This window comes from Balaenoptera borealis (assembly GCF_965194805.1).
Source record: "Balaenoptera borealis genome assembly, chromosome: 11".
Lineage (NCBI taxonomy): Eukaryota > Metazoa > Chordata > Mammalia > Artiodactyla > Balaenopteridae > Balaenoptera > Balaenoptera borealis.
In genome coordinates, this window is record NC_138868.1 from 42147921 (window position 1) to 42169144 (window position 21224).

Below are 21224 nucleotides of genomic sequence, written 5' to 3' on the forward strand. Positions count from 1 at the left end.
TCTATCAGGCCACGTTACAAACAAAGCCGTCCTATACTAAAATACTTCCAGTGTTCCTTTATGCTTTTAGAACTATTTCAAACTTCATTCACAGAAAGAAAGTGGATGTATTAGATTCAGGTTTCTTGAAAAGGCTCTGGGGATTTTACCTTAAAATGCCAAATTCTTGGTGATGCCTTTTGCCATTATTGCGTTCCCACCTTGGAGAAGTCTGGTCAATAGGTGGCAGACCTGAGGTTCCCGAGCTCCTCCTCAGCTGTGGGGTTGATAAACTATTCCTACTGTTTAGCCCCTGTTGAATAATTTAACAATGATTAAAATCGTTATCCTTCAATATGCCGTAAAAGATGGTCCATGGAAATATCAATACAAAGTACAGTTGACCCTTGAACAACTTGGGGGTTAGGGGCACTGATCCTCTGTGCAGTCGAATAATCTGGGTGTCATAAATAACATACAAGTGGGCCTTCCCTATGCGGGCTTCCTCCATATCCGGATTCCGTATCTGTGGATCCAACCAACTGCAGATGGTGTAGAACTGTAGTATTTACTACAGAAAAAGGTACGGGTCTGAGTGGACCCGCACAGTTCAAACCCATGTCGTTTAAGGATCAACCGTACATTTTTAGCATGTATAGGAGAAACAAAATATTTTATTCTGAAAATCTGTCAATTTTACTCCAAACATAACATTCTATATTGTTCTTCTATTTATCTTCCTCCAACTAAAAAATGATTTCTGAACTCCCTACAGTTTAACCAAATTTTTTTTCTTTTGTACATTTTATTCCTAGTTTTATGAGAAATATGCAACTGACAATTTTAAAAGTAGATATGAAAGATTTACCCTGAAAAAAGCCTTCAGAGGGCAAGCTTAGGATCAGGAGTGATCCTTCTTTCCTATTATATTTTCAGTACAATGCTAATGTACATAGATAGAGGTTAAACTGCAGAATTCTGAGCTACCTTTTGAATTAATGACTAAATTAAATTCAGAACACCTTTCACATTAAGAATATTTTACCCTAATTTTTGAAAATATTCTCGGTTAATCCAAATGTTAACCAGAATATTCCATTTTTGACCATTGTGAATAGGTGTTTTAGTGAAATCGACATTAAACAGTTTCTGCTTTTTATAAATTTCCCCTATCAGCAGACACGAAACCATCTCAAAGAGATAAATACCATTTATATTTAAGTTTTTCCAAGGATGTTGATTTTTTAAAGATTCAATGTTAGTTATATTTACATTGAAAAAGTTGTTTATGTAACGTCCTTTCTGACTATAATTTAGGTCCATACAATCTTTCTTAGTTCTTAATACACATATAAGACATTTACATTAAATTATCTGTTCTAACTCCCTTTTCCTTACTAATTATTTTTTCATAAATGCTCTTGCTCTTTTCTGAAGTAACATCAGGCTTTTTATATTCTTTTCCAAAGCAGAGATAAATTAGATAAGAAATTCAAATGAGAAGTTTTAAAGAACACAAAAGAAATAAGGGTTACTTCCTTGTTCTTATATGACTTATTCCTATCAGTAAATTCTAGTACTCAAAATAAGCCTTATTACCTAGAATGTTCAGGAAATGAGGCAATTAGGCATCCTATTTAATTAATATTATTGTTTAAATGTTTCTAAAATGTACAGTACACTTTTCTACATAGTAAACATAATAACAAACATAATACTGATATCAATGTGATTTTTTTTGGTTTTTTTTTGGCCTCGTCATGCGGCTTGTGGGATCTCAGTTCCCCGACCAGGGATTGAACCCAGGCCACAGCAGTAAAAGCCCGACATCCTAACCACAAGGCCACGAGGGAATTCCCTCAGTGTGATTTTTATCACTAAGATTTTTAAGAATTATTATTTTTTAAAATTACTATTCTAAACATCAAATGTCAATGGAAAATACAAAGGAAGAACAACATATCAAATGAAAACTAACTCAAGAATATATTAGTTATTTTATTGATGAATTTATTGCTATCCCTTTTTGTTGCTTGTGATTAATCTTTCTCATAGGTAGAGTGCTAAAAAAAAAAAATGCCATATAACTTAATTACCATTGGGTTTTGTGTAATGCAGGTGCTACTCGATACACTTTAAAAATAAAAGCATCACATAACTACCTATGATCCAGATTTGTGAACAATAATTATGAAAAATTTGCCCTAATAGGGCTTGCTTAATTTTTCAACACTACTATACAATAATGCTGAGAATTAACAGAATTAACTGATGATCAAAGTCTCTCCAAAAACTATATTTAACTTTTTCTAAGCTCTAGATCACTATTACAATGAACAAAATTAACTGGTTTGAATTTCATCTTCTCTTAGTTTCTTTAGCCAGTAGAATAAAGTAGTTAAAATAATCTCTAAAATATTTCTAGTTTTAAAGTTTTATGATCTTGGCTACTGGTAAAGGTATTGATAGTCAAATAAAAGAATTAAAAGCAATCTGAACAGACATAATGTATACCTATTTAGAACAGTATTTATTATTTTCTAAAGGAAATCCTATTTTGAATCAGTGATATTTAAAGAAAAATTAATCCCATATATACTGGTGGAAAAGTCAATGCTTATTGGGCTATAGTAATCTCCAGTGGGTAGGCAGGAGGTAGGGAGAGACAGTTCCAAAAAATGTGAAAATCAGTTTAAAATAATGCTGTGTAATTTCATAAAATGAATATTATAATGATCATTTTTTCTTGGTTCAAAAAGAACAATTTCTTGTTTCTAAAGAATAAAATAGAATAATGACACAATTTGAATACTAGTTTGCTGTACAGCCTGAAATTAAATTTGCCTGTTCTCTACTTCTTAAAAACAATAACAACAATAATAAAAAATGGTTGTTACCGATGAAGTTATAACTGCTAATTACAGCAATATTATTTAGAATAAAAACTGAATACTTGCTTAGAATTATTTGAGATTATGACTACCTCTGAAGTCCCAAGCAACTCAATGTACTGGAAAAGAAGCTGGCCCTTTAAAAAGAAATTCTATTTTATCCAAGATTTAAAGGAGCAATTTTAATTCAAAAACATTATTAAACGTGATAAATAGAGCTGGCTGATTACTGTATTTTGACCTTGTGAAGTTTTCTATCTCCTTTCTCAGCTGGGCCCTCTATTTCAGAGCAGGGATAAAATCCAGGAAATGGTGTGAGAGGATTAATCTTTGGCCTACAGGAGCCAGAGAAAGCACCCATCAAGCTACTGATACTCCGGAGGGAAGAAATGACTTGCGGGGGAAGGGTTGGGTCAACCAGAAGATCTGACACCATATTACGAGCCTCATTTAGCACCGAAAGATCAACTCCACTTCCACCTCCAGAACTCTAGAAAAGAAAAAAAAAAAAAAAAACCCATAAAATTATATATGTGTTACACAGAAAATTTAACATTGAAGAAAAACTTAACTCTAACAATAACTAAGTACTTGAATCCTATTAAATATTAATTTTCATTTATTTGGACATGGCATAAATGATATAACAAGTGGTATGATTCTAACTTTAAAATTTTTGATGCTGATATAACAGATATTGTAAACTTTAATTCTTTTTCTACATTTTTTATTAGTGTATCTCATATTTAACGGTATTCATTAATGACTTACCTTATAACTAGTATGGAACCAAATTTGTGTTTCTTTCAGAATCTATAGTTTGGGCATTTTATTAATTTATTAATGATTTTCTTTCCTCTATGTCAAAATTTCTTTCAAACATATACAGCATTTCTTTTATTTACTCCTCACTTAAGAGGCAGTCTAGCATAGTGACAAGGCTTTGTTTCAAAGACATCTGAGTTGGAAATCGACTTGGAGCAAGTTATTCAACATCCGAACTTTTCAGTTTCTTCACTGTAAAATGGGGATAACAACTACCTCATTAAGGGCTGATATGAGAATTAAATCTGATAATCTATGTAAAGCACATAAAGCAATGCATGGTACATATATTTAAAATGCAATAAATAAAACTATTATTATCCATATTATAGAAAATGATGAGATAAAAAGGAGAAAAAATGGTGTCAGAGTTCAAAGGAGACAGTGATAACACTGAACTGAATAGTTAATATGGAAGGAATAACAGGACACTGGGCCCTTAAAAATGGATAGGAAATACATTTTTTTAATTTAAAATTAATATTTCACTGATGAATATATACGATATGATTTTTACTTTTTGAAAATACATATATATTATGTTCAACTCAATTACCCACAGAAATAAGTCCACTGATAATCAGAACAGTGAATTAAATGTTACTTTTGTTTGTTTTATTGTGCCTTGAATTTACATTTGGGTGTGTTCGTATGTATTCAAAGTATTTATTGAGTTCACTGTTTATTAATTATCCTCAACACATTTTGAAATTGAGAAATGTTATGAAAGTTAGACCAACAATTAGCTTAGTAATGTATTAGTTTTTATTTTAAAACGTTCCCCAATATTGGGCCATAGCCCAGCTATTTCTAGTCTTTATAAGCAAACACCTCTCTCTATATGTCACTGTAGATATTAAGCATACTTCTGACAGATAGCTTCCCCTAACTTGAACTACTGAACCAAAGTAAATGAACCAAACCAAAATCACTATAAAACTACCCTTGCATATGTTGGTCAAATCTATACCTCCACAAATTGTATATAACAGTATCTGTTTTCCCACACCCAAATAAGAAATCTGTTGTCATTTGAGTTGGTGTTCCCTTATATGCAGTGTGTCATTTCTCTCTGGCTGCTTTCAAAATATTTTCTTTGCTTTTAGTTTTCAAAAGTTTAATTGACATATCTTGGAGTAGACTTGGGGAGGGGGGCGCTGATCCTATTTGGGATTCACTCAGCTTCTTGAATTTGCAGAATTACATCTTTTGCAAAATTTGGGAAGTTTTCAGCCATTACTTCTTCAAATACTTTTTCAAACCCACTCTCTCTCCTTCTCAGACACTGATGATATGAATGTTGGATCTTTTGTTATTGTCCACCAGGTCCTGAAGGCTCTGTTCATTTTGTTTCCATTTATTTTCTCAATGTTGTTCAAACTGAGTAAATTCTACTGATCTATCCTCAAGCTCACAGATTTTGTGCTCTGTCATCACCACTCTATTGACCATTTTACAAGTTTTTTATTTCCATTATTGCATTTTGCAGTTCTATAACTTCCCTTTTTTTTTTTTTTTTTTTTTTGGTAACTTCTATTTTTTTGCTAAGATTTTCTATTTTGTTTATTTGTTTCAAGAGAATTTGTAATTGCTTGTTAGGATGTTTTTATGATGGCCGCTTTAAAATTCTTGGTCAGACAATTCCAAATCCGATCATCTTGGTGTTAATCATTGATTGTCTTTTCTCATTCAAGTTGTGATTCTCCTGGTTCTTGGTATGACAGGTGATTTTCAAAATTTTATCAACATTTTGGAAACTATGCTAGAAGACTCTGGGTCCTATTTAAATCTTTTATAGTGGGAGGTGGTCTTCCTCTTTAGATTTAGCACCAAGTCCTAGTCTACTTTTTCAGGCTGTAGTTCTAACGAAAATTTAATTCTCAGGGCATTCACAGTGGTATTTTCCGTCTGCTTGATTTTCTCCTGGTGCTACTAGGGTTTCCACTGGTCCCTGCTGGTGCTGCAGGTGACAGTCGGTGGGGAGCTTCCTCAGGTTGGGCTATCTGGTGCCTCTAGGTCGGGCAAGGCAGTCTCCAAGCCACAAGGACAAAGAGCACATTCTGGGCTAGGCACCTGTGTTGTGGAGACCTGGCCACCCTCTGTCTCATTGGGGAAGGGGAGTCTCATGCCTAGTAGGGAATAACCATACTTCCCTGGCCACTTAATGTCAATGGAGTTCCTGATCAATTCCCCCTTGGTGTTGTTGGCAAGACTTTCATTCAATTTTAAGGAAAGGAAGAGCCTACCTGCATCACATTCTGTGGTTAGGCTGGGAGTCTGCATTACCCCAACATTTGCTGTTGGGTGACAGTTATAAGACACCCTGTCACACTATGTTGTTCCTCTGTTACTGGGGTCCCTAATTTCTCCTCTTTGCATTTTTCAGAGTTCTCCTTTGTTCGCCTCTTGCGTTATTTCCAGAGTTTATACTGGTACTTAGCAGAGAGTATCAGGGAGAATTAAATCTGATGATACATGCAGAACACATAAAGCAATGTATAGAATATATAGGTAAAGGGCAACAAATATTATTATTATGGAAAGTGGTGAGATAAAAATACAGATAAAATGGTACCAGAGTTCAAAGAATATATAGATAACTTTAATCTGAGTGATTAACAGAAACATCATGGTAAGGGTGGCATTTGAGCTGAGCTGTTCATTTGGTAGGATTTTACTCAGAAAGATTAGGAGAAAAGAATTTTTTACAATAAAAACAAACAAAATTTATTTGGGGAAACTCATTCTTCAAGAAGGAGAGAGCATAAATAAAGGTACAAAAGTGGTGAAATAGCAATGTACAGGGAACGTAAAATTTTTTAGGTATAGGTTATATTATATATATATATATATATATATATATATATATATATATATATATATATATATATATATATATATATACTTTTTTTTTTTTTAAGAGCAATGGAAGATAAGGTTGGAGGAGGCATGTTGGAACCAATATTTGAGAACATCAGATTCCAGGCTAAGGAATATGGACAATGGAGAATCATGGATTTTGAGGCGGTCAAAGGGAAATAAAGCAAGAAAAGGAAAAAAGAAGTGATGGAGGGCATTAAAAAGACGGCAGTACTTATGATGTTAAGACCTGACAAAAGTGTGAGAAAAGAGCATTCCAGGCACACAGACTAGCGCCTGCAAAGATGCAGAGGCACAGAGCTGATCTCCCTGCTCTGTGCTTTGTGACCACCTAGAGGGGTGGGATAGGGAGGGTGGGAGGGAGGGAGATGCAAGAGGGAAGAGATATGGGAACATATGTATATGTATAACTGATTCACTTTGTTATAAAGCAGAAACTAACACATCATTGTAAAGCAATTATACTCCAATAAAGATGTTAAAAAAAAAAAAAAGATGCAGAGGCAGAAGCCTGCCTGGCTTGTTTGAGGGATAACAAGGCCAGTGTAGCGGCAGCAGAGTAAATGAAAGAGAAAGCAGAAGATGAGGTCAGAGAAGTAAAAGGGAGTAAAGGAAGGGACCATATTGTGCAGGGTCTTGTAAGTCCATGATTAGGACTTGAGCTTTTATTTTTGGTGAGATAGGAGCATAGTGAGCAAGAGACTGACTTATGTCAGATCGAATGGAATATTCAAATTATTTGCTATAACTTTAAAAGTTTAACTTAAATTCTTATTTCCCATTTGGCTTATATTTGGCAAACTCTTGTTTTTGTACACAGAGCCAAGAATACTACATTTTAACAGTCACTGTGGGAGTGGAGGAGGGGGAGGAGTAGGTGGCTGTATGTCCCTGCAAATGCTAAAATATTTGCTATACGGCCCTTTATAGGAAAAAATTTGCTAACTCGTATCTTTTACTATAATTTCAGAGATGCTTAGTATTTATTATTATTGAAATTAATATAATATCAGCTTATATTTTTGTGTGCTACTATGTACCAGGCACATATTATTATTATTTTAATCAGCCTTCTGAGGAAACTGGTATTTATTATTCCCAATTTATAGATGAGGAAATAGGTTCAAAGTGTCTTAAAAGGCTTGCCTAATTTTTCAGCTGGGAGGGACTAGTTTGCATCAGACCAACTCTTCTGCCTAGAACAACTGGTCTAGAAAAGCCAAAATAAAATAGAAATAGCATCCATTTCAGGGCATCAGAACAGGGCTTGAAAAAAACAAGAACCTAGAGTTAAGAGAAAAGATTGAAATGAACCCAATATTCTGTGCTACTTTTTCCTTTCACAGAATTTGCTACTGATTCATAGCTGACATGGGGCAGAGAAGATGATAAGCAGAGCAGTTAAGAGGCTAGGAAACAGCTCTATACTAGGAGACCAAAACTGGAATTTAGGGTTACAAAGACAGGGAGAGCTTTAAATGCCAAGCAAGATCCCAGAGAGAAGGGAAGAACAAAGATGCAAGCTTGAATTCAGAGATGCTTTTCCCCTGAAGATATTTGGCAATCTGTAAACACTGGCCAAGAGATGGAGAAACCAAGCAGAAATCCTCAAAAAGATTTCTATTTTGAAAGTAAAATATAGTTTTCAGCAGTCTCAATGCTGGAGGAAACAAAACGAGTTTCGAGAAAAACACCACTAACCAAACTGTTATAAGAAGAGACAGAAAACCTGAATAGTCCTAAAACTATTAAAGAAACTTAATAATTTAAAACTTGCCCATAAGAAAAGCTCCAAACTGAGACAGCATCACCAGAGTAGAGTTTTCTTCCAAAGGAAGAAATGAAACCCATCTTACCAGACTCTTCTAGATAATAGAAAAAAAGGTAATTTCCCACCTTATTTTATGAGGCCAGTATAACCTTTATACCAAAAACATGCCAAAAACATGATGAAAAACAAGAATAATAGGCCAATTCTCTCATGTAGACATAGATTCAAAATATTAATAAATAAAATCCAGTGGTTGATATATATATGTGTGTGTGTGTGTGTGTGTGTGTGTGTGTGTGTGTATATATACATATATATATATTTTTTTTTTTTTTTGGGGGGCTGAGTTGGGTCTTCGTTGCTGTACACAGGCTTTCTTTAGTTGTGGCGAGCAGGGGCTACTCTTCGTTGCGGTGCATGGGCTTCTCATAGTGGTGGCTTCTCTTGTTGCGGAGCACGGGCCCTAGAGCACGCAGGCTCCAGTAGTTGCGGCACGTGGGCTCTAGAGTGCAGGCTCAGCAGGTGTGGTGCTCGGGCTTAGTTGCTCCACGGCATGTGGGATCTTCCCGGACCACAGATCGAACCCGTGTCCCCTGCATTGGCAGGCGGATTCTTAACCACTGCACCACCAGGGAAGTCCCTGATACATTTTTTTTTTTTAATCAGTCATCAATTTTATACACATCACTGTATACATGTCAATCCCAATCGCCCAATTCAGCACACCACCATCCCCATCCCACTGCAGTTTTCCCCCCTTGGTGTCCATACATTTGTTCTCTACATCTGTGTCTCAACTTCTGCCCTGCAACTCGGTTCACCTGTACCATTTTTCTAGGTTCCACATACATGCGTTAATATACGATATTTGTTTTGCTTTTTCTGACTTACTTCACTCTGTATGACAGTCTCTAGATCCATCCACGTCTCAACAAATGACTCAATTTTGTTCCTTTTTATGGCTGAGTAATATTCCATTGTATTTATGTACCACAACTTCTTTTTTTTTTTTTTTTTTATTTATTTATTTATGGCTGTGTTGGGTCTTCGTTTCTGTGTGAGGGCTTTCTCTAGTTGCGGCAAGTGGGGGCCACTCTTCATCGCGGTGCTCGGGCCTCTCACTATCGCGGCCTCTCTTGTTGCGGAGCACAGGCTCCAGACGCGCAGGCTCAGTAACTGTGGCTCACGGGCCTAGTTGCTCCGTGGCATGTGGGATGTTCCCAGACCAGGGCTCAAACCCGTGTCCCCTGCATTGGCAGGCAGACTCTCAACCACTGCGCCACCAGGGAAGCCCCTGTACCACAACTTCTTTATCCATTCATCTGTCGATGGGCATTTAGGTTGCTTCCATGACCTGGCTATTGTAAATAGTGCTGCAATGAACATTGGGGTGCATGTGCCTTTTTGAATTATGGTTTTCTCTGGGTATATGCCCAGTAGTGGGATTGCTGGGTCATATGGTAATTCTATTTTTAGTTTTTTAAGGAACCTCCATATTGTTCTCCATAGTGGCTGTATCAGTTTACATTCCCACCAACAGTGCAAGAGGGTTCCCTTTTCTCCACACCCTCTCCTACATTTGTTGTTTGTAGATTTTCTGATGATGCCCATTCTAACTGGTGTGAGGTGATACCTCATTGTAGTTTTGATTTCCATTTCTCTAATAATTAGTGATGTTGAGCATCTTTTCATGTGCTTCGTGGCTGTCTGTATGTCTTCTTTGGAGAAATGTCTACTTAGGTCTTCTGCCCCTTTTTGGATTGGGGTGTTTGTTTCTTTAATATTGAGCTGAATGAGCTGTTTATATATTTTAGAGATTAATCCTTTGTCCGTTGATTCGTTTGCAAATATTTTCTCCCATTCTAAGGGTTGTCTTTTCGTCTTGTTTATGGTTTCCTTTGCTGTGCAAAAGCTTTGAAGTTTCATTAGGTCCCATTTGTTTATTTTTGTTTTTATTTCCATTACTCTAGGAGGTGGATCAAAAAAGATCTTGCTGTGATTTATGTCAAAGAGTGTTCTTCCTATGTTTTCCTCTAAGAGTTTTATAGTGTCCAGTCTTACATTTAGGTCTCTAATCCATTTTGAGTTTATTTTTGTGTATGGTGTTAGGGAGTATTCTAATTTCATTCTTTTACATGTAGCTGTCCAGTTTCCCAGCACCACTTATTGAAGAGACTGTCTTTTCTCCATTGTATATCTTTGCCTGCTTTGTCATAGATTAGTTGACCATAGGTGCGTGGGTTTATCTATGGGCTTTCTATCTTGTTCCATTGATCTATGTTTCTGTTTTTGTGCCAGTACCATATTGTCTTGATTACTGTAGCTTTGTAGTATAGTTTGAAGTCAGGGAGTCTGATTCCTCCAGCTCCGTTTTTTTCCCTCAAGACTGCTTTGGCTATGCGGGGTCTTTTGTGTCTCCATACAAATTTTAAGATGATTTGTTCTAGTTCCATAAAAAATGCCATTGGTAATTTGATAGGGATTGCATTGAATCTGTAGATTGCTTTGGGTAGTATAGTCATTTTCACAATGTTGATTCTTCCAATCCAAGAACATGGTATATCTCTCCATCTGTTGGTATCATCTTTAATTTCTTTCATCAGTGTCTTATAGTTTTCTGCATACAGGTCTTTTGTCTCCCTAGGTAGGTTTATTCCTAGGTATTTTTTCTTTTTGTTGCAATGGTAAATGGGAGTGTTTCCTTACTTTCTCTTTCAGATTTTTCATCATTAGTGTATAGGAATGCAAGAGATTTCTGTGCATTAATTTTGTATCCTGCAACTTTACCAAATTCATTAATTAGCCATTCTGTCTTCCAGGTCACTTATCCATTCTTCTGCCTCAGTTATTCTGCTATTGATTCCTTCTAGTGTAGTTTTCATTTCAGTTATTGAATTGGTCATCTCTGTTTGTTTGTTCTTTAATTCTTCTAGGTCTTTGTTAATCATTTCTTGCATCTTCTCAGTCTTTGCCTCCATTCTTATTCCGAGGTCCTGGATCTTCTTCACTATCATTATTCTGAATTCTTTTTCTGGAAGGTTGCCTATCTCCACTTCATTGATTTGTTTTTCTGGGGCTTTTTCTTGTTCCTTCATCTGGTATATAGCCCTCTGCCTTTTCATCTTGTCTATCTTTCTGTAAATGTGGTTTTTGTTCCACAGGCTGCAGGATTGTAGTTTTTCTTGCTTCTGCTGTCTGCCCTCTGGTGGTTGAGGCTATCTAAGAGGCTTGATGGGAGGCTCTGGTGGTGGGTAGAGCTGACTGTTGCTGTGGCTGTCAGAGCTCGGTAAAACTTTAATCCACTTAACTGTTGATGGGTGGGGCTGGGTTCCCTCCCTGTTGGTTGTTTTGCCTGAGGCAACCCAACACTGGAGCCTACCTGGGCTCTTTGGTGAGGCTAATGGCAGACTCTGGGAGGGCTCACGCCAAGGAGTACTTCCCAGAACTTCTGCTGCCAGTGTCCTTGTACCCACGGTGAAACAGAGCCACCCCCCGCCTCTGCAGGAGACCTTCCAACACTAGCAGGTAGGTCTGGTTCAGTCTCCCCCAGGGTCACTGCTCCTTCCCCTGGGTCCCGATGCACACACTATTCTGTGTGCGCCCTCCAAGAGTGGGGTCTCTGCTTCCCCCAGTCCTGTCGAAGTCCTGCAATCAATTCCCACTAGGCTTCAAAGTCTGATTCTCTAGGAATTCCTCCTCCCGTTGCCGGACCCCCAGGTTCGGAAGCCTGACGTGGGGCTCAGAACCTTCACTCCAGTGGGTGGACTTCTGTGGTATAAGTGTTCGCCAGTCTGTGAGTCACCCACCCAGCAGTTATGGGATTTGATTTTACTCTGACTGCGCCCCTCCTACCGTTTCATTGTGGCTTCTCCTTTGTCTTTGGATGTGGGGTATCTTTTCTGGTGAAGTCCAGTGTCTTCCTGTCGATGATTGTCCAGCAGCTAGTTGTGATTCTGGTGTTCTTGCAAGAGGGAGTGAGAGCACGTCCTTCTACTCCGCCATCTTGGTTAATCTCCTCACACTGACCGCTTTTATCATAGGATTCCTTATTTCAAACACCTCCAATGGCCTCCCTCTTTCAACCTTGATTCCACTCAAAAAGATATTTTTAAGCAACACGATCAGGATAAGAATTAAGCAAAATTCTGGCCCAAAGAGTTCCCTGCTGCTGCTGCTGCCACGGCTGAACTCTCATCTTCTATATCCTGATACATATTTTTAAAAAGAAAATACTTCTTGATCAAATTTGCTTTATTCTGTGATTCCAGGGATGGTTCAACACAGGCACAAAAATAAAACAATATAATTTACCACATCAATAGAATAAATGGGGGAAATCCAGGGATCATCTCAATAGATGCAGAAAAAGCATCTGATAAAATTCTACACTCATTTATGACTTAAAAGAAAAAAGTTTTTAGTAAAATGGGATTAGAATAGAACTTTCTTAATCTGATAAAGGGTATCTATAGAAAACATTAGTGGTGAACATATTGAATATTTTCTCCCTGAGTTCATGAACAGGACAAGGCTGCCTACTAGTACCACTTCTATTCAACACTGCATTAAAGATCCTAAACCATACAGTTATGCAAGAAAAATGGCAAAGGATTGGAAATAAATTAATAAACCTGCCCTTATTCATTGATGATGTTATTATATCCCTAAAGACTCTAAAAGAATCCTCAGACAAGATATTAGAATTAATAAGTAAATTTAGCAAGGACACTGGATACAAGAATCAATATATAAAAATCAACTGAACTTCTATGAGGCAGCACAAACTATTAAAAACATGGAACTTCTAAAAATTGACACCTTTTACAATATGTTTTGCAATTTTAAAAATTAAATATCTAGGAATAAATCTAACAAAATATGCATGACCCCTACACTAAAAACATTATTAAGATAAAGATGACACAGATCAGCGAAGGAATATACCATTTTCATGGATTGAAAGCCTCAGTATTATGAGATGTAAATTCTTCTCATACTGATTTATAGAGTCAATATAGTCCCAATCAAAATCCTAGCAGTATTATTTTTGTGTGTGGAAATTTTCAAGTTTATTAAAGAATAGTCAAGATAACTTTGAAGAAGAACAAAGCTGGAGAACTTACTATCAGATATCAAGACTTATTATAAAGTTACAGTAATTAAAGTAATGAGTGTGGTATCAGTGTTTCAGGAGAGACAAATTGACAAACAGACCAGAAGAGAAAGTCCTGAAACAAATCTACATATGGTCACTTGATATATGACAAAGGTTATAATACAGTGCAAAGAAGAAAGAATGTGTATTTTGTTCAACAACTGGAACTGGGTCAATTGGATAACCATATGGGAAAAAAATGTGTGTTGATCTATAAATCACACCATACAGAAAAATCAATTCTAGATGCATTACAGATCTAAAGATGAGAAGTAAAACCATAAAACTGCTAGGAGGTAACAGAAGAGGGTAGACACAACCCAGAGGGTAGACACAACCCAGGAGGTAGACAAAGTGTTCTTAAATAGGACACACACAAAAAAATCACTAGACAAAAAGGAAATGATTGATAAGTTGGCATAAAAGGAAGTGATTGATGGAGTACTTTTTTTTTTTTTTTTTTTTAAAGCGTTCTAATATTTCCAAATCTTTGCCAACACTTGTCACTTGTTATTTTTCTTATTTATTTATTTATTTATTTATTTATTTTTGGCTGTGTTGGGTCTTCGGTTCGTGCGAGGGCTTTCTCTAGTTGCGGCAAGCGGGGGCCACTCTTCATCGCGGTGCAGGGACCGCTCTTCATCGCGGTGCGCGGGCCTTTCACTATCACGGCCCCTCCCGTTGCGGGGCACAGGCTCCAGACGCACAGGCTCAGTAGTTGTGGCTCACGGGCCCAGCTGCTCCGTGGCATGTGGGATCTTCCCAGACCAGGGCTCGAACCCGTGTCCCCTGCATTAGCAGGCAGATTCTCAACCACTGCGCCACCAGGGAAGCCCTGATGGAGTACTTTTAATAAGACACCATGATAAGCCAAGACAGGGAGAAGATTTTTTTTATGAATATATATATTCATGTCCAAAATACATAAAGAACTCCTACTGATCACTAAGTAAAAGGTAGATAATCAGCAGAAAAAATGGGGAAAAGATCTTTACCAGAGGATATCTGAGTAGCAAATTAACATAAAAAGATTCTCAGCTTGATGAGCCATCAATGAAATACAAATACTAAAACCACAATGGATACTCTTCAACAGCTACCAGAATGATTTAAAACAGACACTACCAAGTGTTGGCAAAGATGCAGAGCAACTGAAACATCCATATACTGCTGATGGTTGGGTAAAAGTGATACAAACTCTTTGGAAAATTATCTGGTGCTTCCTACTAAAACTGAACATACACATGTATACCCTATGACCCAGCAATGCACTCTAATGTATATATCCAACAAAAGACATCAACAATGTTTCAGCAGCATAACTTGCAATAGACAAAAAACTGAAAAATAAAACAAATGTCAATCTGCTATAGAATGGATCAATTAACTGTATATTCATTCAATGAAACACTAAATAGAATGAGAATGGATGAATTACTACTATGTATAATAACATGAATTAATCTCACAGATAAATTTTGAAAGAAGCAAGACAGAAAATACATATGAGTAATTCCATTTATATACAATTCAGAAAAAGACAAGAAAAACTAAGTTGTGATGACCGAAATCAGGATTGAAAGGACGCTTGGGAGAAATTGATGACTAGGCGGGGAGCATAGGGGGCTTTTGGGGTGCTGAATTCTTCATCTGAAAAATGGTCACATGTATATATTCACTCTGAGAAAATTCATCAAATTATACAGTTATGAGTTGTACACTTTTATATATGAGTGTTACACTTCAATTTTTTTTTTTTTTTTTTGGCCATTCAGCGCAGCTTGCAGGATCTTAGTTCCCTGACCAGGGATCAAACCCAGGCCCATGGCAGTGAAAGTGCTAAGTCCTAACCACTGGACCACCAGGAAATTCCCTATACTTTGATTTTAAAAAAAGGATTATTAGGGAGAGAAAGAGGGGTAGGAGAAGAGAGAAATAAAAGAAATAAAAGTCTGTGTGACCACAAGCCCATGCTCTCAACCAGTACTGCTTACTTATCTTTAGATTTTACCAATAATTTAGATACTCTTTTAATTGGAAACTGAGGATCTTGGTGAATATGACTGATGAAAAAGGCCACTATTTAGGTCAAGAAACCCCAGCCCCTTTTAGGTCAGATGTGGTCTTTCTCACATCATCTGACTGTAACAGTTACACCAGAGAATATTTTTTTCTTAATGGGCTGTTGTGGCTATTCCATTTAAAGTTTAAAAATAAGAATCAACCACTCAAAGGGGTGTTCATTTTTCAAAATTTTATGCTGGGACAATAGAAGTAATATGTCTGCAAATACAAACGACAAAGATTTGATTTTTATTAATGTTTATCTATTAGTGTGAAAAACATCAGGTTTCAAAACAGCATATGAAACATAATATTACAATCTTTGTAGACTAGAATTATATAAACCATACGTTTCAATACAATGGAAAACTAGGAAAAGATCTATAAACATATATATCAAAAGTTAACAAAGTTAACATAGTTATTCTTTGATGTTTGAATGATTTTCCTTTTTTCTCCTATACTTCTATTTTTAATTCTACTGATAACAACATAAAGTGATCAAAAAATCTTTAAAAAGTACATTTTGTATGATTCCATATATATAAAGTTCATAAATAAAGAAAACTAATGCTAGAAGTCTGGATAGGGATTTTCTTTGGAAACACAGGCAATGACTAGAATGGCACACAAGTGAGGCTTGTGGGATGCTGGTAATGTTCTATTTCTTGTTATGGGTACTAGTTATATGGGATGTTTAATTTTTGAAAATTCATTGAGCTGTGCAATTTTCTGTACATTTACCAATAACTCTAGGTGGAGTGAACTGGGGGGAAAAGAGCCTCATATTTAATATAGATGAGCCCAGATTATATTAGCAACATTTTAAAAATAACTATTTATTTAAGTTTGGTTTCATATTTTCTTTTCCCTTACAATTAAAATATATTTTTTAAAAACTACCTAAATGAAGTTCTGGTTATTTTAGTTCAGCTAAAGAAAAATCTTACAGCATATAAATTAAAGTTACATTCAGAAGATTTCTATGTCAAAAATTTGATTACAAATATTATTAGTGATATCACTTATATTTACCTGATAGTGAGGTTTATACCACTGCTTTAAGTCCCAATCCCAAAGAATCATCTGGAAAAAAAAAAAAAAAAAGAATTCACTTAGTTACAAACCAGAAATAAATAAATATATGTAAAGACAAAATGGAGCATATTCAATTACAGATACCTAAAATAGCTTAAAGTTTGGGAGAGGAATTGGGAAGATTAGAATAAAAATTATCTCTAGATGGAATATTTTATTAATTACACAATCTGTGATTGAGAAATCAAAAGAAGAGTCAGGATAAAGTCACTAAACTAATCTATATTCAAAATATCGATTCAAAATATCTATTACCACAGAACTGAAAATATAAATCCAGAAGCACATCCATTCACTAAAAATACAAGAAAAATGACAAATCACCATTCTTCCCCCTCCCTACCCTCTCCAAAGGCTCATAATTTGTCATTTTAAACCAGTGTCAGTAGGTGGTGCTATTTCCTTACCAATAAGGCACTTCTGTCAAAAAGCACTTTAAAAAGCTTGCCCTTGGTTTAGATTAAGCATAAAGGAATGGATTTATAAAACGCTACACACAACCCTTTTGATCCTGTTTTTCTCCTTTATAGATTCTCAATGGTAACTTCTTAGTACCAGACTAGTTTTTTCCTGCACTTCTCTTCCTAGCAGGCCGTGTGGCTACTTCCCCATCCAGTAGTCACTGCTCTAGGAGATAAAATTAGCTTAAATTTGGCAAGCTATAACTGCTACCTACCATTAATCCTAAATTTCTTTTAAGTTTTACTTAAGTAATAAATAGGTCTCCTCCTTTTGCCTAAATAATTGATTATAATTGTGATTTTCTACATGGCTTTGAACCCTAGTATCGAACATAAGCCTAGTTAATTTGTAACACAATCACAATTTCTATGTACTGAAATATTTGTGTTGTTTCTTGTCCTTGGTCGTAAGGATCCTGATTGCAAAAGATCATAAAATGTTATCTACTCTTTCATTGGTCCGATATTTAAATAGGAGTTGGCAGATTTTTTTTCTGTAAAGGTACAAATAGTAAATATTTTAGGCTTTGCAAGCCACGTAAGGTCTCCATGGCATATTCTTTGGTTTTTGTTTTTGTTTTACAACCCTTTAACATGCAAAACAAAACAAAACAAAAAAACATTCTTAGCTCAGTGGCCATACAAAAACATGTTCCTGGCAGGATTTGGTCAGTGGGCTATAGCTTGCTGACCCCTTTTAAAAATCGTCAATTGTCATTATCACCATCCTTGCAAAAGGTCATCTCTTGCCAGTAAAGAGAAACCTATCTCTTCCCAAAGAAAATCCAGACCACTTACAAAATTCATGGACCAGTACCTGCAAAATGGCTATGGTACAGCTACATGCAAAGTACATAATATACATTAGTAGACGCATCAAATTTACGCATTATTTTATATGGCCCTAAGTGTGGTCCTCATATAATTATTTCAGGTTGTGATTTAACCAGCATAAACTCTAGATTCTAGAGATATTAATTAATGCAGTTTAAGACATTAATAACTTCTTAAGAACATTCACATTAAGATTAAAATAACCTAAAATCCCTAAATTTCTTTTATACTTGATATACACGCTCCATTTTCTGCATGCTATTCTTACACAACTGGCTTTTTAGTCCCAACTGCAGTACTTTACTTCAGTCCTGATTTCAGCCTGTCCAAGTTTCTTTGGAGAGTGGAATGTTGACTAGCCTATTCACCATTCTTCCCATCATCATGACATTTGTAAATCTGATGTTTTCTTAAGTTCACTTTAAAAAGTACAGAATGAACAGGAGTGAAAACAGAACCACAGGATGGATCACTAAAGATTACCTATGGGATTTGCGTCTCAGTCTGCATACTTGCCTAACATACTATCATCCAATCCATACCTCCACATTTCTTCTACAATGATACCATCAAACGGTGACATACCTACACCTCATTTCTCCTAGTCATTAGTCTGAGTAGAAGTTGACTTCTTGCTAACGCCAGCATACTTTCATTAGGAGGGTTTCTTAACACTGAGTCTTCCTTGCCTCCCACTTGCTACTCTGGCTTTGAATAAACTCTTAAGCAGTAGATCAACCTTATTTATAGTCACTTTCTCTGCGATCAAAAATACATTTGCCAAAAAGCAGCAGGTCTTAGTCTCAAATCCCCTGCATATTAGGAACTGAAAAGAGATACAGTGAAAGCCACAAATCACTGGTAGACTGCCTTCTGTGTAAATTGGACAACTAGAATATTAGTGATTTTGAGAAAACAAAATTTTCTGCATAAGTAATAGAAGATGTATGATCCAGGAATTATACAGCTGCAGCTAGGTACATCTTACAGCAGTGTTATTCAAGATGTGGTCCACAATAAGAAAGTACAGAAATGAAGAGTAAACGTTTAGAAATTTTTATATCAATTTGATGTTGCTGAGTTGATTTTAGTATATTTTACAAAAGCAGATTGGGGCAAAAACCCCAAAGCTTGATCCTTTTCTATATAGTTTGATGCCAGGAGACAACATGGATGAACAGAGCTGCACTGTTTGGGGCAGCAAGAAAACTAAAAATGACCCAAATGTCCATCAATAACAGAATGGGGAAATTTTGGTACATTCACGCAGTGGAATACAATAGTGAAAATGAATGAAGGATAGCTACAACCTATATGAATGAATCTTAAAAACATAATGTTGAATGAGAAAAGTCACAGGAGGATAGATACATACAGTATAATTACATGCAATATAAAATAAAATATTCATTGAAATATACTTTTTAGAAATATAAACATACAGGAAACTATGAAGAAATTCAGGATGGTTATCATCTCTAAGGGAGAAGAAAACTGGATCTGGGAGTGGCATACAGGGAACTTCAAATTTACTGGTAATGTTCAAAGATAATTTTGGGTCGATAGTGTTTTTTGTCCTTAGTGTCTAAACTGGTAAAGAAGTAGAGACAGTGACTAGAGTAAACTCTTGAGGAATTGTGCTATACATGGCAAGAATGAAATGGAGCAATAGCCAGAAAAGAATGTGGGAATAATACTTTTGTTGTTAAAATGGTAGGTTCTAGAGCTTGTTTCTACTTGATAGGAATGATCCTGGACAGTAGAACTAATGATAAAGGGTAGAGTGCGCGATTTCCAAAGCAGCAAAATCCTTAATGAAAATATTGCTCAATACCTCTATAATATTAGCACATAGATAAAATTTTAAACTAAGAAACAGTAATAGAGTATTAGCCATTATTAATCAAATCTGTGAATCACTAGTTGTTCCTCAGGGGTCTGGAATATTTGGGGGGGGAAGAACCAATTTAGTTTACATATATTTCAACATTGTGAACTGCAAGATTAATTCTGATTTCCACAGAAATATCATCATCTTAACCATTATATTTTGTTTTTATCTTTTATTTTTTTTAAAAACTTTTGGCCAAGCAGCTTGTTGCATCTTAGTTCCCTGACCAGAGATCGAACCCATGCTCCCTGCAGTGGAAGCGCAGAGTCCTAACCACCGGACCACCAGGGAATTCCCAACCATACATATTGAAAAGCGAGGCAGGTGCCCTAAGGCCTGCATTATTCTGCATGACTACAAATCATCCTAGGTAAAGTATTTTCGTGTCATTTGAATATTATTGTTTATATCTATTGAATTTGCATTTTTTGCATTGTTACATTATATCTCCAATCCAAAAAATAAATGGCTCAAAATTGGTTTCCTAAAGCTTAAGGTACTAATAAAAATAGTAACAAAACTCAGAATAAATGCTAAGCCTGAATCAAGAACAAGACTCTAATGCAATCTGACTACAAATCTGTGGGTGTGATAATACCACACAGACCCATAAAAAAAATATTACTAAGTCATACAACAGTGACTATCTAAAAACTGGATTTTTTTTTAGACTCGCAATTCATTCACCTTATATTCTTCTGAATGTTGTCCACTTTGAAACTTTTATGACAGTCAAACAAAATGTGAAGATTTTTTGGTAAACCAGTAGAACTTTTCTAGAAAAATAACATAATGCTTTCTTATATGAAACTGAAGATTTTTGTTCCTAAAACAGAAGTGACATAAACTAGAGGCACCATTCAGATTCTGTGCTCCTCATAGGAAAAGCGTATAAAAAAGATAAACTGTTGCCGAGAGACTTGTAAAACTAGCCACACAGACGATAAACATTATGCTGGAAGAGAGAACGGACCAAAAAATTTCCAAAATATATTTACTATGTGACACCTTGGGACATCACAGAACTGAAAAGGCATATAAGGTAAAAGAGTAATTACTGTCATATTTGTACACAGCAGATATTTTACTTTACTGGTAGGTAAATGCACTCATGTGATGAATCCAAATCAGCTCTTGGTTTATGTGCAATACACACAGCAAAAGACGGCAGCCAACTTTTTTATGTGTTTATCACTGAAAAACCCATACTACAAAATATGATTTTTTTTTCCTATTTAGTGATTATTTTGTAAACTATGATAGAGACTTGAAAACATGTGCTGGAATCAGTTCTGAGAGAATCTGTACAGCAAGGAAGAGCCTCGCTAAACAATTAGAATATCTTTTTTTTTAAATAAATTTATTTTTATTTATT

General features: G+C 35.8%; 1 protein-coding gene across 1 annotated transcript in view; it reads right to left on the reverse strand.

Annotated features, from left to right (window-relative positions):
- PDE3B (phosphodiesterase 3B) overlaps positions 1 to 21224 on the reverse strand; it is a 168940-nt gene that overhangs the window by 54141 nt on the left and 93575 nt on the right. The window contains exons 2-4 of the mRNA XM_082341422.1: positions 16601 to 16651; positions 3112 to 3360; positions 150 to 292 (exon numbers count right to left, since the gene is read on the reverse strand). Of these exons, the coding sequence (XP_082197548.1) occupies positions 150 to 292; positions 3112 to 3360; positions 16601 to 16651 (443 nt within the window). The remainder of the gene's footprint in view (positions 1 to 149; positions 293 to 3111; positions 3361 to 16600; positions 16652 to 21224) is intronic.